General features: G+C 38.7%; 1 protein-coding gene across 1 annotated transcript in view; it reads left to right on the top strand.

The window, feature by feature from the left end:
- Positions 1-25,123, top strand: part of SLC6A3 (solute carrier family 6 member 3) — an 87,224-nt gene extending 62,101 nt beyond the window's left edge. The window contains exons 10-14 of the mRNA XM_040353528.1: positions 13,241-13,340; positions 16,525-16,625; positions 19,952-20,119; positions 20,211-20,282; positions 24,442-25,123. Coding sequence (XP_040209462.1) covers positions 13,241-13,340; positions 16,525-16,625; positions 19,952-20,119; positions 20,211-20,282; positions 24,442-24,465 — 465 coding nt within the window. The 3' untranslated portion in view covers positions 24,466-25,123. The remainder of the gene's footprint in view (positions 1-13,240; positions 13,341-16,524; positions 16,626-19,951; positions 20,120-20,210; positions 20,283-24,441) is intronic.
- Positions 25,124-25,850: the final 727 nt, after the last annotated feature.

The following is a 25,850-nucleotide window of genomic DNA, read 5'->3' as shown; positions in this document are numbered from 1 at the left end:
GCGTTCAGCGTGTGTTGTGTGTGAGAAGGTGGGAGTGAACCTGAGAACAGAAGACAGGGAGCCGATACACACACACCGCTGCGCTGTGAGGAGAGGGAGAAGTCAGCTGTGTGCTGCGTGTGAGAAGCGGGGGGGGGAAGCGGACCCCCCCAAGACTATTGATGTGACTGTGGCTGTGAGTTAGCACCACAGGGTTGAACAAGTGACCTTGAGGCTTGGGAGAGAGACGGGAAGAGTGCGGTGAGTACAAAGTGGCTGTACATTCCTAAGCTGCAGTAAGAGGCCAGGTAAAAAAAAAAAAGAAGTTACAAGGAAATGTGAAATGTGAAGAGGAGTAGAGGAGTCTATGAACCTTTGAACTTTTGAACTTATAATCTAAGTAAGAGAAGACGGGCTTGAAAGGGCTGCAGGTGGGAATTCATTCCTAAGCTGTACATTCCTAAGCGGCCAGTAAGAGGCTGGTAAGAGGCTGGTATACGGGCTGGTATATGTTTTGGAATATACGGGTGATCACATCAGGACTTTTTTTTTATTGACTAAATAAAGTTTAAAAAAGAGACTTAAAAACCGGTGGGACTAAGCAGTATTTATCTTGCTGGCAGCAGCGGGATGAATGTAGCAAAGAAAAAAACGGAAGCAATCCCACAGCAAAAGCAGCAACAAAATTCAACAAAAATAATACTGACCCCTCTGACACAGCCAGAGATCAAAGACTATTTCTTACGTACAAGAGCAGCAACTGCCACAGCAAGAGCCTCAGTGCTGGAGACAAGGGGGACAGAATATCCGGAGATCTCGAGAGCAGCACCCCGGATGAGCCTTACTACACCACAGGCCACGGAAGGGGGGCAAGAGCAGGAGGAGATAAATAGCTGGGAACATAAGAACATGGCGGAAAATAATATAGGTGGAATAGATTTAATGGCGATTTTACAGGCATTACCAACCAGGGATGAGATGGCGATCCTTCAGGCCCTCCCGACAAGGGATGAGATGGAAACATTGGTGACCCGACTTGAGGAGGGACATCGGAAAGAATTGCAATTAATTAGATCTGAGATGCAAGCACTCTCAGATAAAATTTCAGAAGAAGGGATACGGGTGGTGAAGTTGGAAGATCGGGTAACTGAGCTAGAGGAGATAAGGAAAAAAGAACCCCCTTATAGACCACAGAGCTCGGCTATACATTTGAAATTCGAAGAGATCGAAGACAGAAGTCGGAGATTAAATCTTCGGTTTAGAGGGATACCGGAAGAAATTGAGGGAGAATCTCTACATAGAGTTGTTAAAACAATATGCCAGCAGCTAGGGGCTGAATTAATAAAGGAACAGAAACAGATTGAATTTGATCGACTACATAGGGCCCTGGGGCCACGGCCCAGCGATCCGGAAAGACCCAGAGATGTGATAGGTCGTTTCCATCATTATGCACATAAAGAAATAATTAGTCGCAAGGCATGGGAGGCAAAGATAATAAAGTTTGAAGAAATGGCAATAAAGATTCTTCCAGACCTTTCATGGGCCACGTTACAACGGCGAGCACAATTACGCCCACTCCTGGAAAAAATTAAATCAGTAGGTGGGACCTATAGCTGGGGATACCCAATCGCATTATTTGTTAAGAAAGGGCCACTTTCATTTTTACTATCTGAACCGTTAGAGCTTCCAGAGATGTTCAAATTTTTGGGAATAGAAAAGTTGGAGGTCCCAGATTGGCTACGGCCAATGGACAGACCACGTCGGAAAGGTGGCCTACAAACAACAAAGGATCGAGAATCACAACGCAGAGGAACAGAAGAAAATCGGAATAAATCATAGGGACTGGGCAGGGGATACTGAAAACTGTGAATCTTTTTTTTTTTTTTTTTCTCTTTTTCCTTCTCCAAGACAAAATAGATGAATATACAGGACTATTATGTCTCCCCCCGGTACTAAATTGACTAGATGGTTGGCCTTTCCTCTTTTTTTTCTTTTATATGCCTATCTTCTGGGCCAGGGGTGTGCGGTTGGTGGGCCTCCGGCTGTTGCGGAACTACGGGTCCCATGAGGCATGGCGGGACTCTGGCAGCCACGGGCATGACGCCCAGAGGTAGGGGCATGATGGGACTTGTGGTTTTGCGACGTCTGGGGGTCCGCTAGTTGCATGTCCCTGTTCTAGGCCATCCCCCTGCCCCCTTTTCTTTTGTTGTTTCCCTTTAATGTGGAAGTCCCTCCTCCACCACCACACTTTAAACATTCCCTAGAAGCAATTTATATAGGGGGATACGAGGAGAAAGGGAAATATGGACTGACTGTATGAACTGTATGCACCTTCATTGTGGTTCTTTTTTTTTTCTTTTTTTTTTTTCCCTCTCCCCCCCCCCCATAATTTTATTTATATTTATACTTATAAACTGGTAATGAACCATCACCGGAATGTTTTAGTTATGATTGAAATATATGTTGATAAAATACTAATTGTCAATTGGGATATATAATAGAATATAAAGTATACAGCATTATACATTAATAAATAGATCAGGATAGTCCACCCTAAACGTTAGGGATTTTTAAAAACTATTTTTTTTTTTTTTTTTTTTGCACCTGAGGGAAACACCTGATCACTAGTACCATTGTGCACATGTAAGAATACTTTTGGGGATAAATTTTTTTTTTTTTTTTTGGGGGGAAGGGGGGAAGGGGGGGGGAGGGTAGAAAGGGAGATCATATGCACCATTGTGCACACGTAAAAACATCTTGGGAGACTTGTTTTCTTTATTGGGGAAGGAAGGGTATGAGGGAGGGTAGAAAGGGGGATTAAGATTAGACATAAAGATAATGGGAGGGGGTGGGGTGGGGGGGGAGGAAACAAAATAGACACAGATAGGTAAATAACACGTCACATAATTCAGAGTTTAAAATGAGATCTTGCACTTAATGAGAGAACCAATAGGAATAAAGGGTGAAGCGAGCCCCCCTTTTTTTTTTTTTTTTTTTAGTATAGGGGACGACTTATTAAGTTCACATATAGGGGAATAGGTAAATCACATAAGGAGGTTCAGGGTGTTCAGGACTGGAAATATGTAGAAGCTGTATTAAAAGAATGATAAAAGGAATAGAAAGGGAAGGTGAATATGTAATAGGAAGGAGGGAGGGGGAGGTGGAAGAGGAGAAGATTTTTACTAGATTGAACAAATAAGGGGTATATTCATAAATAAAGGAGTTAATATTGACATATGAATATAAGAGGAATATGAATAATAATTATGTTCTAAATGTCTGATTTCCTATTAATGCAAATATAATTTGTTAAAATATATAGGATATGAAGTGAAATTAAATATGTTAATGATGTGTGCATATAAAGAAAATAATTATGAGGAAGGGGTGATGGGGAGAGGGGATGGTGAAGGAATTTAGAGGTGGGGGAGGGATACTAGAATAGAGATTAGAAAGTGAAGGGGAGGGAAAGGGAGGGGGAAGAGGAAAGAGGGGGGAGAAGGAGGAGAGAAGGATGGAGAGAGAAAGAGGGAAAAGGAGGGAGCTACAGGGTAAATACGTTTAAAAGGGTTTAAAGAGGAATTAAATAAAGTGAGGAGAGGTAGTAGGAGCTCAGCCACTCCTGCTTTTGCAGGCTTATTCCTCCTATTTTCGGTAACTACGGGATAACAGAAGTCCCACGTAGAAGCCGTAACATAAAATCCGTACCTCCTAAGACCCCTATAGGAGGAGCCTTTTTTTTTTTTTTTTTTTTTTTTTTTTTATAAATTTGTTTTTATTTTATATAATTTTTTTTATATAATTTTTTTATTTATTTATTTTAATTTATTTTATTTTATTTATTTATTTATTTTTGTCCTCTCCTTCTCCGCTGTCAGCTAAAAGTGGTGTGTTAGATGGATAAAATAAGGGTTACTTCCCTAAATGTAAGAGGACTTAATATCCCCGAAAAACGTAAAATATTAATAAATGAACTAAAATCGCTCAAAACGGACATAGGATTTATTCAGGAAACACACTTTAAAGATGGGGTATATACATATCTTCAAAATAGGAATTTCCCTAATGTATACCAGGCCTCTAACCAGGAAGCCAAAAGCAAAGGGGTGGCAATTTTAATAGCAAATAGAATACCATGGTCCTTAGCCGAAAAATATGCGGATCCAGGAGGGAGATTCCTGTTTCTTAAAGGGACAATAGGGGGTGAGAAGGTAACATTAGCCACCATCTATGCACCGAATATACATCAAGATAGTTTCTTAGTAAAGGTGATCACTAAATTGATGAATTTTAAAGAGGGTAAATTGATTTGTGGTGGGGATCTGAATATACCTTTAAACCCAAAGGAAGATACCTCAGTAGGGGCGTCGTCGGTACCAAATGGAATTAGGAAACGAATCATACAAAAACTACATGAATTTCAGTTGGTAGATGGATGGCGTATATTACACGCAGGAGAGAAAGACTATACATATTTTTCAACCCCACATCAAATATATTCAAGAATAGATCTCTTTCTGATACCTCATCAGTGTTTACACTTAATAAAGGACATTAAAATTGGGAATATAACTTGGACAGATCACGCCCCGGTAACAATGGAAATAACTTGGGGAGAGGGAACTCAGACGTCAGAGCGGAGGTGGAAATTAAATGAGAGTCTACTACAGAACCCTGATATAATTGAAGATGTAAAAAAAGAAATAACATGGTATTTCCAGACAAATGATAATGAAGAAAGTGATCCGGGAATAGTTTGGGAAGCCCATAAATCAGTGATTCGAGGGGTTTTAATTAAACATGGTTCCCGAGTTAAGAAAGCTAGAGAAAAACAAATAAAATAATTATTAGAAAAGATACAGAGATTGGAGATACAACATAAAAAAAAGACAGAAATGGGTATAGGAATTGAATTAACACATTTAAGAAGACAGGTAGCGGATCTCCTTAGATATAAGGCTGAAGCGGTTTTACAATATGCAGAGAAGATGACATACGATTCAGGTGATAAATGTGGGAAGTTACTAGCAAAAAAATTGAAAAAATTACAGTCACGGTCATATATCCCATTTATTAAAACCAAAGAAGATAAAAAACTCCACCTTTCAAAAGAAATAGCACAAGAATTTAGGAAATACTACGCCGCGTTATATAACCTTCAAGGAAAGGAGAACCCCTCTGGGGCTGTGGAGAAATATATATCCTCAGCAGGTCTGGCTAGATTAACATCTCCAGAGCGAAGGGATTTGGGAAAACCAATTACTCTGGAGGAAGTGCAATCAATAATGAAAACAATAAAACATGGTAAAGCCCCAGGCCCAGACGGGTTCACCATACAATATTATAAAAGCTTTAGTACACTAATAGGGACCCATATGACTAAATTGTTTAATACAGTAGGACAAATAAGAATGTTACCCCCGGAGACGTTACTAGCACATATTACGATTATCCCAAAAGAAGGGAAGGATCCAGGGGCATGCACTAGTTATAGACCAATATCATTAATAAATGTAGACATTAAAATTTTGACAAAGATTTTGGCATCACGTATACAGCCCTATCTATCTAAACTGGTACATTTGGATCAGGTTGGGTTCATACCAAATAGAGAAGCAAGGGATAGTACTATTAAAGTGTTAAACTTAATAAACCAAGTAAAAGAAAAGAAGATATCGAGTGTTTTCTTGAACTCAGATGCAGAGAAGGCATTCGATCGAGTGAATTGGGAATTTATGTTGGGAACAGTAAAACAAATGGGATTAGGAGAGCGGATGGTTCAGTGGATAGCGGGGGTGTATGCGGGACCCAGAGCTTTGGTAAAAGTGAATGGGGTGTACTCTGAGCCTCTAGCAATCACAAATGGTACTAGGCAGGGCTGCCCCCTGTCGCCTTTATTATTTGCATTGACATTAGAACCATTATTAAACAAGATTCGACAGAACAGAGATATAGTGGGTATTCAATTGGGAGGGAGGGAATATAAAGTATCGGCTTACACAGATGACATGCTCTTCTCCCTAACAAAACCACAGATATCCCTTCCAAATTTAATGAAAGAAGTAGAACTCTACGGGAGGATGTCAAACTTTAAAATAAATTATAATAAATCTGAAGCAATGGGGGTCGCTCTGCCAGGGTCGATTAAGAATGGTTTGGAATTTAGTTTTAAGTTTAAGTGGACGACGAGGGCATTGAATTATTTGGGCACTCAAATGCCACCAGATTTAAAGGATACTTTTGAACTAAATTTTAAACCATTATTGGGTACAATCAGAACAATGTTAGATGGATGGAGTAGAGGGATGCACTCTTGGTTTGGGAGATCTAATATTTTGAAAATGAGTGTAGTGCCAAAGTTTTTATATCTTTTTCAAGCTCTACCAATTCAGATCCCCATGTCGTACTTCAATCAAATTCGGGCCTTATTTACAAAATTTATATGGGGGAGTAAAAGGCCCAGGATCGGTAGGAAATTATTGATCCTACCCAAGAAGGTGGGAGGGATATCAGCACCGGATATGTTAAAGTACTATCACGCAGTCCAGTTGGGAAGGATAGCAGATTGGAGTAGACATGGGGATTATAAATTGTGGATCACTATAGAGCAACAAATGTGCCCTGTACCGTTAGATAGGGCAATATGGTGCTATTCTGCGTTACCCCTTACAGTTAAAACGCACCCAACGATAGGACCAACTTTATGGACTGGAAATAAAATATGTCATAATCCGAATTTCTCAACTAATAATTCCCCCCTCTACCCAATAATAGGAAATCCAGAATTCCAGCCTGGTTTGGAATCCCATATACTCAAGAAATTAAAAGAAAAGGGTAGATTTCAAGCCTCCCACTTTCTGGGTGAAAGGGGTGGATGACAATAGGAGAAATAGCACAAAGGGGAGGGAGTGGTGAGATACCGATATGGCAAGCGCGACAGGTACGACACTTTCTGGAGACTCTGGATGGTGCAGAAAAGTATAAACGGGCACTCACAAAGTTTGAGGAGTACTGTGGAGGAAAGGAACCACTAGCCCATATGGTCTCTAAAATGTATATATTATTGACTGCACCACCAGAAGACTTTAGAATGTCGAGCCTAGTAAAATGGGAGAGAGATTTAGGCCAAGTTTTTTCCCCAATACAAAGCCAAAATATTATAAATTTAGCATTAAACTCTTCAAGATGCACGAAAATACAAGAATTAAATTATAAAATATTAACAAGATGGTACTATACGCCAGCGCGTTTAAACACATTTTTTCCTGAAATGTCAGATAGATGTTGGAGAGGCTGTGGGGAGAAAGGGACAATGCTACATACATTTTGGGGATGTCCAATAATACAACAATTCTGGGAAACAGTACGGAGAATCACACAAGTATTTACGGAATATCATATTCCAGTTGACCCATCGTTTTTTCTACTACATCATGCTGAAATATATCCGGTGAGATATAAGGGATCAATGATGTGTCATTTGATAAATGCGGCGAAAAGTTGCATTGCAACAAAATGGAAAGACCCCGAGGCACCTCCAATATCTATGTGGCTGAAAAAAGTAAGGAAAATAGGGATAATGGAGAAACTCCTCCCAAAAACAATAGATAATAAAGAGCAAATTAAAATGATATGGGCACCTTGGGAATTATTTTTACAGTCGGAGGAAGGTAAAAAGCTAATAGGAGAACAAGATAAAGGGTAGTAGATGGAAGAAAGAAGGAAAACAGGAGAGAGAACATTTTGAGCACGGTTGGGGGACAGCGGAGGAGGGGAGGGGTGTATTGTATTGTCTTATTAAGAATTTTTTTTTTTTTTTTTTTTTCTTCTCTTCTCCTAATTCTTCTCTCCGGCCTGAGGATAGACGGCTGGAGGAGGGGAATGGGGGAAGAAGGGGGTCTAGAGGTAGGGATAAGGGGGGAGGGAAAGGGGGGATAAAATGAGGAAGGAAGTGCTGCGGGAATAAGGAGGGAATTAGTACTTTAGATAAAGAATAAATGGATATTTAGTGGGAGATGGAATACTCGGGTAGTCTGAAATTTAGTTTAGAAGTAGAAAGTATTTGGTCTATTATAGAGGAATGGATTGAAACTAGTAGTGATACAGATATTATGAATAGTAAATAGAGTTGAAGAGAGAGAATAAATATAATTTCCATACATATGTTGATGTATAGGACTATGCTTAGTCCTCTTCTTATGTTTCCTGTATCACTTTCTTGCTTTTTGTTTTCTTGGAAAAGAAACGAAATAAAAAGGAAAATTAAAAAAAAAAAAAAAACAACTGTGAGTCCTTTTATAGAGCAAGTATACTTATGCCAGTATTTCAGTTTTTCTTTTTTCATACATTTGCAAACATTTCTAAAATTCTGTTTTCATTTTGTCATTAAAGTAGAAGTAAATCCTCCTATCGTTTTCAGACATAGAAGCTGCCATCTTGGCCTATGTTTAATTTTTATTTGCCATGAAGCTGCACATGTGATCAGTAATAACACCAGCAATTGGAAGGTTTGACAGTTTGGTAGATAGCACAACCAATGTGACAGTTACATTCCTGGCACTTGCCAGAAATGTATGATACAGAGTGTAGATTAATGAGAAAAAAAATTAATTTAAACTGTAGTATCAGGCTGCAATATAACTAAATTGAAAAAAGTGTAACAATGATTAGACATGTTTTTATAGGTGTTGTTTTTATCATTTCTACTGATGTAATAGAGTAAAAAACAATCAACAACATTGTTAGAGGCTATACAATACAGGATGTGGAACTAATTTATGAAAAACCGGAGGTATTGCCTTTAGTAATGTTTCTCAACTCCAGTCCTCAAGGTGCCCCAATAGGTCATGTTTTCAGGTTTTCTATTATTTTGCACAGGTGAATTGATCAGTTTCACTGCGTTAGAGGGCAATCCTGAAAACATGACCTGTTGAGCCGCGTTGAGGACTGGAATCAAGAAACACTGGCTTATATGGTTTAATAAGTTATTTTGTTTTATTTTCTAACTATCAGTAAAAAAGAGACCACTGGAATATACTTTGCTTTCCCTCAAAACATGTAAAAAAAACTTGTGAAATTATATAGCTAGCTGAGGCCCAAGCACTCAGTATATGTGACAGTATATGCGCTTTGGGTCCCCATCAGTAAAGAATCCTCCACTTATTTTCTTGGTTTAGCAAATAAGGTATTAACATTTGCGTGTTTTTTTCTGTTAAAAAAAAAACATTTGCGTGGTTAAAATGTATTTAAATGTTTCTGTACTTTGATACACATTGATGCATTTTACATATTAATATTAAGTATTAATTGTACATTTCAGTGTAACATACTCTAAACTTGCGTATGCAGTTTGTCCTATTTGTTTTTTCCAAAAAATACTTAAAAATAAGACAAAATATATTAACAACACTGATAAAGCTACCTCTTGCCCAATGTAAATGTAGCTAGTTGTAATTCTGGGCTTATCTTAAAGCTGAAATCTGGATAAAATCATGTTGGCCACTTCGGTCTAGACAGTTTTACTTGCCACATCCCTTGCCCCCTGGCAGCCAGTATCCTCATTTTTTCTCTGACACTTTGGGTTGTGGTCAGGCCCTCAGGGTTCTGGACTGTGGGCCGGGAAAGCCCCACTGCAAAGGTAAGTGATTTTACCCATAGTTCAGCTTTAAGTTAAAGCTGTAAAGCACATTAACAGTAAAAGTTTTGATATATAACTTTGTCAGTTAAACTGAGAAATCATTTTTACCTTGGCATATCGTGAGCTTTATGGGCAATTTAGTCATCCGGTATAATATAAAGAGAAGTGGTTATCTTTCCTGTCAGGAGTACTGGGTGATTTATGCACATATTCTGCTCCATAGCTTCAGGAAGCATGCACCAACTTTCTCTCTGCTCTCCTCTTCCCTACTTCCCCCCACATTTTCATCCTTAGTATTACACTCCATTTCAGTGTGGTCTCTCAACTTTGGCCATCATCTCCTGCATGCCTGCTTACTGTTTGGATGTCTGTGATACCCTGCTTTCCTATGTTCACCATAGCTATTTTGTTTTTCTTATCTGCCTGCTCTCGCCCTTCTCCTAAGTGTATTGAAATGGAAGTGATTGTCATAAATAACAGTCTCGGGGTTCAGAATAATATTTATTCAATGCACATCCAAGGGTATATAAAAGTCAGCCCACCTACATTGCAAATACCATGAAATTCCCATTTTAAGGTCCGTTTCAAACTGATGCGACAATCACTCTGACTTTGGAGCACTTGTCCCATCAGAAGTCCGATCCCATTCTTTGCAATGGAACCGTTCCAATATGTGCGACTTGAATTGCTTAGACAAAGGTTCCTGCACTAATTTTGGTCCGACTCTGTTAAAAAAGTCACATGCAAGTCGTGCCGAAGTCACGCTGGGGTCTGACTTTGAAGTTGTGGGCAGTGTGAACCCGGGCTAAGTGACTTATATCAATTTCTCAGGGTATCATAGCTCATGTCATCTAAAACATTAGTCATCGTCTGTAACAGAACCTTTAAGCAATGGGCTCTTTGCCCAGTAACTACTTGTGCCATGCAGACATGTCCTATTGAAAACTTTTACTGTGGAATTTAGTCCAGTTTTTTAGGACCCTTGCTCTCTTAATATCCACTATAACTGCTCTCATCTTTCATTTGACCTATAATGGTTCTGAGTCTTCTGAACCAAACGTTCAGTACATGATGATTCTGCATGCACAAGTACATGTATGACGTGCCTTATGCCACTGCACATCTGCTTGTGGGCAGCTCCTGGATGTCACATGGGAAACAAACTTCTTACTACAAGTAAAATATAATGGGGTACAGCTAGCACTAAGCTCTGCTCCTTGTCCCTCAGCCACAACCCATATAAAATTATGTGCTGGATGGTGCAGAAAACTGTGCCTCAATTTCACATAAGTGTGTTGTGTTTGCCCACTGAGGACAGGAACTGGAGTCCCTGCATAACTTTATGCACCCAAAGGGCTTATTTTGGCAATTATTCTCTTGCCTCCTCCTCCCCCTCTGTCGACAATCAACACATGCTGCTTCTAATTTCCATCTTCTCAGCCATGATATGCACCCAAAGATGGCTACTTTCTCACTGTCTATGATCTGCTATATTCTCTCTCCTTCCTTAAAGCGGGGGTTCACCCCCAATTTTTTTTTTAACATTACATCTAGCATACTAAGCATACTAAGGACATTTAGTTTCGGCAGGTCATTTTTTTTTTCTCCGTACATACCTTTATATTCTGATTTTGTCCAGGGCTTCCGGGTTCCGATGACTGCGGGACTGGGCTTTCCTATCCTTCGGTTAGATGATTGACGGCTTGTGAAACAGGTCCCCTGTCGCACAACGCGCGTCACCAGATTTCCGGAAATCGCCGAGCTGCGAGTCGGCACTATATGGCGCCTGCGCAGTCAGCTCTACACGGCGGGCGCAGGCGCCGTATAGTGCCGACTCGCAGCTCGGCTATTTCCGGAAATCTGGTGACGCGCGTTGTGCGACAGGGGACCTGTTTCACAAGCCGTCAATCATCTAACCGAAGGATAGGAACGCCCAGTCCCGCAGTCATCGGAACCCTGAGGCAGGGATAGGAACGCCCAGTCCCGCAGTCATCAGAACGCGGAAGCCCTGGACAAAATCTGAATATAAAGGTATGTACGGAGAAAAAAAATATATGACCTGCCGAAAGTAAATGTCCTTAGTATGCTTGGTCTAATGTTAGAAATTAGTTTTTAGGGTGAATCCCCGCTTTAAAGACGCTATATGGTCCCCTTTACTACACTCTTGTCCCCGCTGATATGTTTGGTCATATCATAACTTTTCGTAACTGCCTGGAGTTAGGCTTTTATTCCAATTTGCTACCTCCCAACTTCATTAGCCTCCATCAACTCCCACCCCCCACTCCTCCACCATCAGCTGTCACTCCTTTCTCCACCACCAGCTTCTTCCCCCAAAACACTGTACACATTCATAATAATGAGAATAAAACACTATTTCGGAGAAGCTCTATATGAGTTATGCCCCATACACATGATAGGAATTCGTCGGAATTACGTTCAAGCTGTCTTGCATACACACTGTCAGACCAAATTCCGACCATCCAAAACACGGTGACGTAAAACACTACGACGAGCCTAGAAAAATTAAGTTCAATGCTTCCGAGCATGCGTTGACTTGATTCTGAGCATGCATGTTTTTTTTCTCCGTCGAAGTTCCACACAGACGATCGGAATTTAATATATCACAGCTTGCCAATGCTTAAATGTGGTTTCTTTTTTTTTATACTTTTTTTACCCCTTATCTTGGCCTGTTGATCCAGCCAGTAACACACTTCTTGTCTTAGGGTGGCTCCTCTATCTACAGTATGGGGGAGCAATGGTGTCACCCTTGCACAGCAACACTGTTTGGAGAGGGTAGTATTAGATGGACTTGTAGAACGAAATGAGCTATACATAAGTGAATAGCAAATTAAAGCCTAATTCCAAATAACACTGTTTAAGCACTTACAGTAATATGCCTCGTACACGAGACCAGTTTTCCCATCGGGAAAACTGCCATGACAGCTGTTGGCTGGGAAAACTGTCTGTGTAGGGGCAAAAAGCTGCCGAGCAGGTTCTCGGCTTTCCCCTCGGTATTCCCAGCGGACTGATCATGTGTACAGGGCAAAAGTTGTGTTTCCTTTTTGAATACAGGTTGTAACTCATGGAAAAGGAGCTGACCTTTGTAAACACCCCTATTAGTGTTTGTCTCAACCATTTGTTGCACAGCTTGGCGTGGTAAAAGGAGTTGAAAAAAAAACAGCAGGATCAACAGGTTAAAAACTAAGTTACAGGGGGGGAAACAAGACTGATTTGTTAATGCTAGTGACAGACTGTATCATATATGTCATTTTTATTAGTACCAATTTAAGCTTAAGGCAGGTATTTTTCACTAGAAGGAAAATAAATCTGCACCCAAATATTTGGAGAGGTAATTATACCATACAAGTTCGGAATAGGTTTAGCCAATGATGACCATTCCACTTGACAAAGTAAACCATGAGAGATATCTAGATAACCTAACCCCTGGTAATTCGTTCCCTTACTAATGTTCTAGAGAGCGAGACAGCATAAATCACCAAAGAAAACATCTAAAACTTTTGTTCAACTTTGGATTTGGTTTTCCATGTTTGACGCACGTGTTTTATGCTGCCCATTAAAATATCAACCCTCATTTTTTTCTTCTTTTTTTGTATTATTTTCTAGGGAGGAATCTATGTTTTTACACTACTTGACCATTTTGCTGCAGGTACATCAATTCTTTTTGGGGTTCTCTTTGAAGCTATTGGAATTGCTTGGTTTTATGGTAAGAAATACAAGTATTGACAGCACACTCTGTTGTACCTTTTTTTAGGTAAATGTTGTTGTTTAGAATAATATTTTCAAAATACAAATATATGTTAGAAAGCAGCAGGCAAAATAAAGTTCTGTGTACAAAAAACGTAAACCAACTTTTTAAATGTGTTTTATATTTAGTACAAGATGTATTCATCTCTTCTGTCCCAGGGATGCTATTGTACCTACATTAATACAAGGCATTCATTGTAAGTGGTATGGATGGATGTGACAATGCTTGATTCCCAGTATGGGATGCTGCAAGACATACAACGTTACAGCTTTATTACCTGTAGGAATTAAAAGACAGGTATATTGTTTATTTAACTAGAGACTCATTCATATCCAGTTGGATATAAAAAGTCTACACACCCCTGTTAAAATGTCAGGTTTCTGTGATGTAAAAAAAATTAGACAAAGATAAATCATTTCAGAAATGTTTCCACCTTTAATTTGATGTATTTACCTCTCATGTTTACTTTTCTACCTTTGGTTTGTGTATTTGGAGATAACTTTGCCATTACCTACAATAACAAAGTAATACATATATTGTTTTTTTTTTTTTTTCTATGCAATTTATAGACAATTAAAAAAAAAAAAAAAAAAGACTACAAACTAAAAAAATAACACTTTCTCCTACTTTGATCAGTGTTTTAAAAGAAAATAGTACCACTGTAAATAAAAAGTATACATTTTATTTTACAATTTGTCCTGTGTATAATGACATTAAAATGTATTTTCTGGTATAAAGCATTACAAAATTGTTTAATAGTGAAACAAAGGCTTTTTTCAGTTTTCCGAGACTCTTTACAAGTAAAAACTGAATAAAAAAAAAAAAAGTGGTTTAATCAATACCAGCTTTTATCAACATTGCAGGTAATGCAAACATCACTTCAGCGGTAGGGAAGTGGTTGAAAAATTAAAATAGACAAAGTTAGCAGAAAAATAATGATTAATAGTCGAAGAAGAGGGTGGGGTTAACTAGAGGTGATTAGGGTAACCAAGAGTTAACGAGGGGTTAAAAAACTGACATAATATTCAGACCAAACACCATTTATTTATTTGCATATGAATAAAGCATATAAATACAATGTAACAAAAATGTAACACTTTGTTTCTGATTATTGTTTCTAAACAGTTTACAAAAAATGTCTAAAGGTTCAGTTATTCATAACAGCACGTCCTGGCCTTTGACAGACATTAATTGGCAAGAATGGCAGGGATAGGGAGCAGCAACAGGTGCAGAGGGACAGGATGTGTTATGCATGCCCTGTGTAAGTTTTATGGGTGTATATGCTCAGGGTATGCTAACTAATTTATATCCATTTAAATATATAAAGTATACAGCCAAGTAGTCATTTACTAAGATGTAACAAAATTTCACAACTTCCTACTGATTATTAAATAATTGGGTTTAGTAGTGCTAAGGAATGCGAGTCAGTTGTGCTTTAAATGGCTCCTGAGGGCTGTGTAAGCCCCTTTCAACTTGATTCCTGACCTGCCCATGTGCCAGAATTCTCCCCTCAATAATTGGGTACATGATAGTAGATATTGAGGAACAAACAAATCTAAAGCAATGTTTTTTATTTAATTTCTTAAATTGTTATTATTTTTAACTGTCATCTTCTTTAAGATAAGTATTCCCTTCTGGGTGGACATCGAGTAAACTTGGTAAGAAATTCAGTGGCAGCTATCACTGACATTTATTATCAAAACCATATGATCACCATGTCAATGACTGAATTTCCATTTGCCAAAGTGTTGTTTTAAATTTGCCACCATGTGGACTGCTTAGGTGAAGTTTGCTTAGAAAAAAAATTGTGATCACCATGTCAGCTCTGATATGGTGATTACATGACTTTGCAGAAGGTGTCGGGGCCATGGCTTGATGTTTTACTATGCCACTGACAGCAGTCAATCAGTACTGCAATGGTAATTGTAAAGCTTTCTTAACAAAGTAATTTCATCCACGTTTTGACAATAGAAAATCTGAAATTTCACAGCAAAATAATTTTGTCTAAAATACTCTATTCCTCTGCATTGGAGAATGTAATGCTTTCCATTGTTTCCAATATTCTTTACTCTCAGATTCAGGGCTGTTCCTGCAGTAGATTCCCACCTACTTAGTTCTGTTAAAGTGGTTGTAAAGCCACTGTATGTTATTCCTACAATCCCCATGTTACATTAAATTCTGTGTCCCAGTATATGTGCTGTTTTGAAAATATGTCCTACTCGGCGCTCACGTGACTGACCTCCACTCTCCCTTCCCAATCTGATAACTACAGCGGGAGGGGCTGAGAAACCCCAACTGACATCAGCCAGGAGGAGGAGAGGAGGTGAGCGGCAGGAGGTCACATGAGCGCACTATGTAATAGATATAGATAGAGATAGATATTTAAAAAAAACACATACACTGGGCACATCATTTAATGTAAGACAGTGGAGACAGTGGATTGTAGGAATAACACACAATTAGTTTAGCAGCAGGAGGGGGGGGGTGGAGCACATCAGCACTGTCACTAGCTGACAGGCAGAGAGGGAGGGGGAGAGAGGGAGCAAGGAGAGACAGAGGGATGACGGAGGCACGTAAACTGACCACAGTGTCAGGGCTAAGCAGCCATGATAAACATGGTCAGTTTACAAAGGGGAGGGGCAGCACCAGGCAGGATCATCCAAGTATTTAGGATGATACAAAGGGTCAAATTACATAGCACAAGCACTGTGCCGTTATTCATGCTTTAAAGGAACAGGATACATTTTAAAAAACATTTTTTTAGGGTTACAACTGCTTTGATTATCATTTGTCACTTCTAGGCATTACTTCTTCTGTGTACCTTGAGGAAACAGTGCAGGAAAGCATATTTGAAATCAATGTAAAGTCTGCACAGATCTGCATATAGTGTATGTTTTGGGTCAGTGATCCAGAAAATACTGTGGCAATAAGACCAACATGAGAGTCAGGTAATTAGTATTTCTTTTAAAAATACATCAGCAGTGGTGGCCCTTCCTATCTCACCCATCAAGGGTTGTTGGTGAAAATGAGACTTGGTACCAATGTTGTTGAATAGAAAAGTGATCATAAGATTAAAGTATTTCTTTAAAGTTATACTAACAATTCTGTTTTAAAAATATGTGCTTTCTTTACTTTCAATCAGGTGTAGATCGATTCAGTGATGACATAGAGGAGATGATTGGAAAACGACCAGGATTGTACTGGAGACTTTGCTGGAAGTTTGTCAGTCCCTGTTTTCTCCTGGTAAGTTGAATAACGCACAATTATAGTTGAAAAACCCTAGGCCAGATTGTTCCTTTTATTGAACCTCCTTGACATTTTTCCTTGCAGTGATTTAAAGTGGCCCTCTGTCACAGTTACTTAGGACCCATGATCCACTGGTGGTACCTCCTCACTATCACTCTGGAATATATGTTGTCTTTAATGGGGACTCTCTATCTTCAGGCATTATACAACAGCTTGTACTTAGTTTCTACGTGATGGCATTTGACTATTTGATGCCATGGTCTAAATATTATCAAATAAACCTCTCTAACTCATTTTAGCTATATAAATCATACATATGAAGGTGGAATTGATGGGTTGGTCATATAATCTTTCTTCTAAGATGTTAACTATAGATAAACACACAGCTTTGGTATATTGTAACTAGCCCTAAGCACTGCTGAAACCAGTGGCGGCTGGTGCTCAATTTTTTTTGGGGGGGCGCAAACAAAGAAAAAAACAATTGCAGCCTCACTGTGCCCATTAAATTCAGCCACTGTGCCCATCAAATGTAGCCACTGTGCCCATCAAATGCAGCCACTGTACCATACCATCAATTGTCACCACTGTGCCATGCCATCAATTGTTGCCACTGTGCCATCAATTGTCGCCACTGTGCCATGCCTTCAAATGCCACTGTGCCATGTAACGCAGCCACTGTGCCATCATTTATCGCCACTGTGCCCATCAATTGTCACCACTGTGCCATGCCATCAAACACAGCCACTGTGCGATCAATTGTCACCACTGTGCCCATTAATTGTCACCACTGTGCCATGCCATCAAACGCAGCCACTGTGCCATTAATTGTCGCCACTGTGCCATACATTTTTACCACTGTGCCATCAATTGTTGCCACTGTGCCATGCCAAACGCAGCCACTGTGCCATCAAACGCAGCCACTGTGCCATGCCATCAAACGCAGCCATTGTGCCATCAATTGTCATCACTGTGCCCATCAATTGTCACCACTGTGCCCATCAATTGTCATCAATTGCCATCAAACGTAGCCACTGTGCCATGCCATCAATTGTTACCACTGTGCCCACATCAATTGTTACCACTGTGCCCACATCAATTGTCGCCACTGTGCCCTTTAATTGTCACCACTGTGCCCTTTAATTGTCACCACTGTGCCCTTTAATTGTCACCACTGTGCCCTTTAACCCCCCTGGCGGTATTCCCGAGTCTGGCTCGGGGTAAGATTTCTTTACCAAAAGCGGTATCCCCAGCCAGACTCAGCGGGCTCTCCCTGCAGCAGCCACAGACAAAGTTACTTACCTTGTCCCTGGATCCTGCGATGCATCCCCGCTGTGTGAGCGAGTGGCGTCCTCGCTCGATTCACACAGTGTCCCCCTGTGCCGTCGATCTCCATTCCCTGCGACGCACAGGGGCGGAGAACGGCACCAAATTCAAAAAAGTAAACAAACACATTACATACAGTATACTGTAATCTTATAGATTACAGTACTGTCTGTAAAAAATACACACACCCCTTGTCCCTAGTGGTCTGTCCAGTGCCCTGCATGTACTTTTGTATAATAAAAACTGTTCTTTCTGCCTGCAAACTGTAGATTGTCCATAGCAACCAAAAGTGTCCCTTTATGTCAAAAGTGGTTTTAGAGCAGCTAGAAAACAGTGATAATAAATTATAATCACTTGCAGAATTGAGCGATAGCGATTTGTGGGGAAATTCGTCATAAAAAAATAAAAGTAATGACAGCGACAATTCTGCAACTGAGTAAATTTCAGTGATTTTGAGTTGATTACATTATTGAATATTTTTTATTATAATTATATTATTATTTGTTATAATTATTTATAATTATTTATTATATTATAATTTATAATTTTGTTTTTCAAACTTTTTCATACCCGGGATACCTACTGGATTGTTTGGTCAGATTTAAGTGAGTTATTCCTAAGAATTACAGGCCTACAGTATAAAACGCCAAATTTCCTTGTTTTCAGCACCTAAAATCTGAATTAATCATACCGCCAGAGAGGTTAAGAAGAGAGAGAATAGACACAACTGTTGCTTAGGGAAGAGGTGGACTGAAGCACATAGGTTGTCCAGTGGAAAAGAACAGAGGGAAGTCACAAAGATTGCCAGAAGGGAGGGAGGGCAGAAGAATAGTTAAAGGGAAGTAAAGGGAGGCAAACGCATGTCATGGCCAGGTTGACAATGGATGTTTCCATTTTTAGGCTAAAGGTTATGTGAAGCACAAAGAATGGCTTTAGAGTCCAGAAGTTTCAGTATGAATTCCTTTGACAGAGGGTGCTCTGGATAATAGGGATGGAAGCTGTATGCAATGGACTGGAGTTGGTTACAATAGTAAACAACTAATTAGACAAAATGTAATGTAGCATTTTGAATAATGCAAAGGTATTACAGGTTTAAACAAAAGGACCCCCAAACCTTTTATTTTCTACAACTAGTTAGGCAGCTATGGCACCAGGAACCTAAAAGTAATTTACATCTGCTCCACATCTTCATGGTTTTACTTTATATGTAACATCCCTTTCACCTTGTTAAAGCCTATAGCGTATCCCAATGTTTTCATCTAATATTACCTGTACACACTTTTTGCTAATAGCTTTTTGCTGTTATATAGTATACAAACACATTTAATACAGCAACATTCTCAATCATTTTCTTGCATGATTATGTGGTTCTTTTCTGCAGCATGTGTCAAGTGATATGCATACATACAGATTTTTGTTCACAAATCTTTTTGGTTTTTATTTAATGAATTCATATATTCATATAATATTCGACATCAATTTTTGATTAAGTCTGTAAAAATGTGTATGGAAAATGTTGTTTTGATTTTTTTCCCCTAAAGCCCCATACACACCATCGGAGTTTCCGATGGAGAAAGTCAGACAGACTTTTTCCATCGGAAATTCCGACTGTATGTATGCCCCATCGGACTTTTTTCCGAGGAATTCCATCGGAGTTTACATAGAGAACGTGTTCTCTTTTACTCCGATGGACTTCCGTTGGAATTCCGATGTGAGCTTGGTCGGACAAAGGTCCGACCGTGTGTACGGGGGTTTCCAGATTATAATTCATGATTGTTTTCACAATTTGTAGGGGATTTAGAAAGACAAACAGCAATGTTACACTAGCCCATAGTAGCCAACTATAGTTTACATGTGCTGATGATGTTATTGTATCAAATGTGATTGGTTGCCATTGGTTACTTTTTTTATATTATATTTTTTATATTATACAAAATTAATCTCTACAGATATACTGAAACAATATTTCTGCATAGTTAATATGATATATTTTTTTCTAGTTTGTGGTCGTTGTTAGTATTGTTACATATAGATCGCCAAAATATGGAAACTACACATTCCCGGAATGGGCAAATGTTATTGGCTGGTTAGTTGCCTTATCATCCATGGCCTTGGTACCCATTTATGCCATATATAAATTTTGTAGAATTCCTGGATCCTTTCGTAAGGTGTGTATAACATAATTTATTACACTAAAAACTGTATTATGACTATAGATTTATAGATTTCACATGAATATATATGACTTTTCTATTTTAGAAAATTGCATATTCAATAACCCCTGAAAAAGATTATGAGCTGATAGAAAGTGGAGAAGTACGACAGTTTACTGTAAGTCTCTTACTGCACATCATATCACCAGTACAATGTTCTTCTAAGTGTATGCATTGCCTTGTTTTCTTAAAGCTTCAATTTAAAAGAATAATGTAGATTTTATTTTATATAAATTGTGTATCAGTAAAAATGGAAAGATTAGGAAATGGAATTTAAACTTTCAGATATACTAAAATGGACCAAGATCAGACCTTGATTATCTTGATTTACTTCATAGTGATAGCTCAACTGACTGTTCTATGCTCTGCCACCTTGTATAGCATTTGATTCTGGCTTCAGCTTCACAGCTTGCTAGATGGACAGTGAAACACCAATGTGATGATGTTTGACAACTTTTTTTAAATGTAGTATAAATGTTACATCTATAACCCTGTTTTTTGGTGGGGGTGGAGATTACCAATTCTGGCAATTTACATCCACGTTCTCTCTGTACCTGGGTAAGGTCTTAGCCTCTACATAAGTGGAAGATAGATTGCCTGCAATATCTCTAGTAAAGATCCCCCACTCAGAAATTCCTTGATTTGTCAAGTGTGATCTCCTTCTGAAAATACCCTGTCTCACATCATTTCACTAACTTCTTGCTGCAATGCACGTCCATTCCTTAGGTAGCCTTTATTATAGCTTGAAATGAAGGAATGGAAAGATGGAAAATGAAATATCGATTTACTTACTAACACAGCTGTTCAGTGCTGACAGTCTCTGGATGGGTTTTAACTACTTTTCACAAAACTTGAGATAGTCTGACACTTACTCCTGATCAGGGCACAGCTTTTCCAAAAAGGAAGCCTGTGAGAGGTCATCTAATTTCAAGTCACATAGCCTGTCTTTTTCAGGAACACAGACCAATTTCTTCCGGCTTGCAAACAGGAAAGGACCCTAGTTAGGAAAAGGACCCTGTTAGAATAGTTCCAAACTCCATATTACAAACACTTTAGGAATTGACAAGCGAACAAACCAGTCAGAATTATCTGCATCACACCTGTGTCATAGCACTCTGGAGCCTACTAAACAAAGTCCTGGCAGATTATGTAGCACAAAGAACTGACTCTTTGACACTGCAATCGGAAATAGACATTTGCATCAGCAAAAGGCAATGTGTTTTAGAAAAAAAAAACACTCCAAAGTTTGGATTTTAAAGTCTATCCATAACCCAAGCAGCACCGGAGAATCTGTGTAGGGAATATGGGTTGAGAAGGATGTGCTAACAGTATGAGACTAATACCTCAAGCCTGCTTCAAAGGTACAGTGTTAGCAAGTTTTTCTGTCTCCATGAAAAGAAAAGGTGTTTGCATCCTGTCAAGCGATACATTTTTTTCTGTATCATACTTGTTTGAGTTTCAATCATCTGGGTTCCATGCAGTTCTCACTGGTTCTTCTCACCTACCTTCTCACCACTACTGTGTCCTACAGTGACGTCGAAAACCGAGGGAGAAAGTAGTGAGAACTGCAGGGATCCCCTTCCAGAAGTGTTTGTTTCCTAGAGGACTCTGGAGAAAAGGGTGAACTGGCAAGAATTAGTATTTACAGTCTTTTTTTTTTACAGGTAAAAAGGTCTGTTTTTTTCACGACAGTCATTTTTTTATTAACACCTAGTAATTATTTTTACATAGATTTTAATATGGCAGAAGACTTTGCACATGAGGTCACAGTAATGGTATTTCTTTGTGCACATTTTTGAACTGTATATTATACTGCCAAATTGTCTTTTCACAAAGTCAATTTTTGTTTACGTTAGCTTTCCGTTTAACACATAATTAGGTCATTTATGTTTTGATAACACTGATTTTACAAAATGTTTTCAAGGACAACAATTAATATAACACATGATAAGTTAAAAAAGAAAGAATAAATGAAAGCATAGTTTTGTTTGGTTTTTCATTAGACTTACTTTGCCATTCAATGACCCAGTGGAGCATGCTAATGATAGTTCTAACAATATAATTAAGAAAGCAGGCTACTGCCGGCCACATGCCTAATCAGGACATTCACCCTGTTATTGCCTTCATTGTAATGTCACAATTAATAGCCTAAATAACATTGCACATGGGGAGCTGCTCAGCATGCATTCAGCATATTGAGAAACATTGTAAAAATGTTGAGAAAAAAATTTGATGCTGTTTTGTGTGTTCACTAGCCACCGTAAATACAATGACCTCAAACACTAGGACATTTTGTTAGATAGAAGTATTTATAAAAAATAAATACAATTAAATAAGCAATAGACAGTAGATAGTTATGAATCCCAAGAATAAAAAAGTACAGTATGTACAAATAGGGCAAGCATTTTTTTTATAGGTCTTTATTTAAATAAAATGTTTGTATATAAAGTCTGAAAATGGTACCTACTGTATGTGAGAATAATGTTTTAATCAAGTAGATACATTCATTCACTATTTATAGATACATAGATGCAAATGAAGTGTACCCTTTGTAATGCTCTGAACTCTATCATGGTTCATAAATTACAACTGAGATGAGACAAAAGACACCTCCCCACTTACCTAACAAATTGCATTAAGAGGAAACGCATTAAGCATTTTGCATGTCTCTTTGTCATTTAAAGGGGTTGTAAAGGTAAAAAAAAAAATTCCCTAAATAGCTTCCTTTACCTTAGTGCAGTCCTCCTTCACTTACCTCATCCTTCCATTTTGCTTTTAAATGTCCTTATTTCTTCTGAGAAATGCTCACAACAGGAAGTGAGGATTTCTCAGAAGAAACAAGGACATTTAAAAGCAAAATGGAAGGATGAGGTAAGTGAAGGAGGACTGCACTAAGGTAAAGGAAGCTATTTAAGGGAATTTTTTTTACCTTTTACAACCCCTTTAAGTACTTTGGGGTTGATTTACCAAATGCAAAACTTTGCCCTTAGTAAATTTCCCCAGACCTTAATGAACTAGTTAAAGCTCTGCTGACTTCCACTGTTCAATCATGTGCAAGCAGAAATCCTGTTTTTTTTTCTATTCTCTTTGCACGTGAATCTTCACCACATTTACTAAATTTGGTGGGACACTCCCTAGATAAGTGCAACTTCCCTTGTAAAGTGGACAGCTCATTTTCCTTTAGTAAATCAATCCCTTTCTGTCTACATATGCTTCAGGGGTAGCTACGCTTCCTGGTAATACTTCTGAAATATGCTTGCATAATGCATTTTGGTGGCTTATAGTCTCCCCTAGAAGTGCATGCGACAGGGTGACTATGCTGGAGCATAAATGGGAGACAGGGAGAAATCGCTGTCCTTCTATAACAAGAGGTAGCTATACAAGGACTTCTATGTCTGGATTACCAGGCATTTATAAAAGCTGCAGATAAAATATGTTAAACTTTTATTTTAAAATTGCCTCAACCACTTGAGCTCCAGAAGGTTCCCCCCACCCTTCCTGACCAGGCCATTTTTTGCAAAACAGCACTGTGTTACTTTACCTAACAATTGCGCAGTTGTGCGATGCTGTACCCAAATACATTTTTTGCTCAGGTGTGAATGCAGCCTAAAAAATATGTTCTCAGGCCTCGTATACACGACCGAGAATCTCGTCAGGAAAAACCTGTCGTTTTCCCTGACGAGATTCTTGGCAAGAAACTCTTGCCGCCCATGAGTGTACAGACTTTCGTTTTAAAAGAACCGCGGTTCTCTTGAAAGGAAAGAACGCAGTGACATCATTGCGTACGACAAGGATGCTCTCAATGCCGTCGCCACCATCTTGCTTCACCCCACCTATGCCGTGGAAGCTACCGCGCATTCGTCAAAGTCATTTCGAGCATGCGTGGGTTTCCACGGCGACAGGTAAGTATACACACTCTCGGGTTTCTCGTCTGGAAACAGACCGTCAAGAATCTCGATAAGAAAAAAGAGAGCAGGTTCTCTTTTTTTCTCGTCGAGTTTTTGGCCAGATTTCCTGAAGAGAAACCTGAATGCCTCGTACACACGAACGGTAATCTCGGCAAGAAGCAGTTTTCTTGCTGGTTTTTGCAGAGAAAACCAGTCGTGTGTACGAGGCTTTACTCTCTTTAGTGTCATTAAATGTATAAATTTCATTATATGCCAAGGGACAATGTAAAAATGTGACTGAAGCAATGCTGAATTATTATATAACATTAGCTCAATGTTTGCTTTACTGTGTCAATGTTTTTGGCATGATTCGATTATTTTTATTTTCAGCTCCATCATTGGCTTAGTGTATAGGAACACTGGAAAAGTTAATGGAAGACATACAAGACAAACAGGAAGAAAAAGATAATCGTTAATATATTCAGTACTTGAGTGGTGGCTTTGTTTAACACACATTGAGAAAGATATTCCTATTCCGAATACCTTCAGAGTATACTTGGGAATACAAGTGTCATGACTGCCTTCTACGGTGTTATTCTGTTTTTTCTCTATTTTCAATTTTATTTGTTAAGTTGTTGATGGAAGCAATCATGTTTCCTATTGTACATCCTAGCACCTTATGCCATGGAAAAGTATAAATAGAACTTTTCAGTGAAATCAACTTTAAATGATGCCATTGATGAAAACAAATGAGCATCTTACCAGAGGCAAAGGTAGCCAGCTATAAAAACATTTTTAATGTGCATTATTATGTAATTTCTATGTGCTAATGACTGTTCAAAGATATAGATATACAATGGAGATATATTTTATTTTATCAAGGGTATGTGATTATGTTTGAATGTAAGCGTTAGTATGCCTTATAAATATTTCCAATAGCAGTGCTACAAAATTGCAGTGGTGAATAATTTGGACTAAAGAGGTGCTGTCAAATCCAAACAAGTACCGTATTTATCGGCGTATCACACGCACCCTAACTTTAAGAGGGAAGTTTCAGGAAAAAATATTTCCACAGCCCCCTGCGTATAACACGCAGGCACAGTTTACCCTCTATTTTCAGGGTAAAAAAGTGAGTGTTATACGCCAATAAATACAGTATTTACTTGTAAAGCAAGTTTGTCTGTTTTGTGTTACAGTGTTTTACATCCACATTCTTGAAAAGCTTAAGGCATAGCAGTCTTATTGATAAAGGAGGTTGCAGAGCATTTATCCTATCCACTGTCACCCTACTCCTTCTGCAGGTTTTCCACTAGTTAATTATATTGGCGGATAAAAGTGACAAGGATAGTTCAAATTATGCTAAAGTAGAATGATTTTCACTTGATACATGCAGCATTTTTTACAATTGAGTACACCACAAGGAACTGTAGTGCTATACCCTGTGTTGTGTTGTGTTGTGTTGTGTTGCAATGCATATGCGTTATTGCTGAGTTGCTTTTTTGCATTGGGATGCCATTCAAAATAAAGGGCATCACAACTTAAAAGTGTGATTCAGGCCTGACTAAGGGTGCTCACAGTGGTCAGTTTTTATTAGTAAGGTTTAAACTATAAAAAAAAAAAAACAGTTGCTGAAACTGCTTAATATGTGTTAGCTGGGGTTGAGCTTAAAGGGGAGTTCCACCCACAATTTCACTTTTTAAATATAAATACACCTGTAATACACAAGCTTAATGTATTCTAGTAAAGTTAGTCTGTAAACTAAGGTCCGTTTTGTTAGGTTGTTACAGCATTTAGATAGT

The sequence above is a fragment of the Rana temporaria genome, chromosome 5, assembly GCF_905171775.1.
Source record: "Rana temporaria chromosome 5, aRanTem1.1, whole genome shotgun sequence".
Taxonomy (NCBI): domain Eukaryota; kingdom Metazoa; phylum Chordata; class Amphibia; order Anura; family Ranidae; genus Rana; species Rana temporaria.
This window is presented reverse-complemented; position numbering and strand designations above follow the sequence as displayed.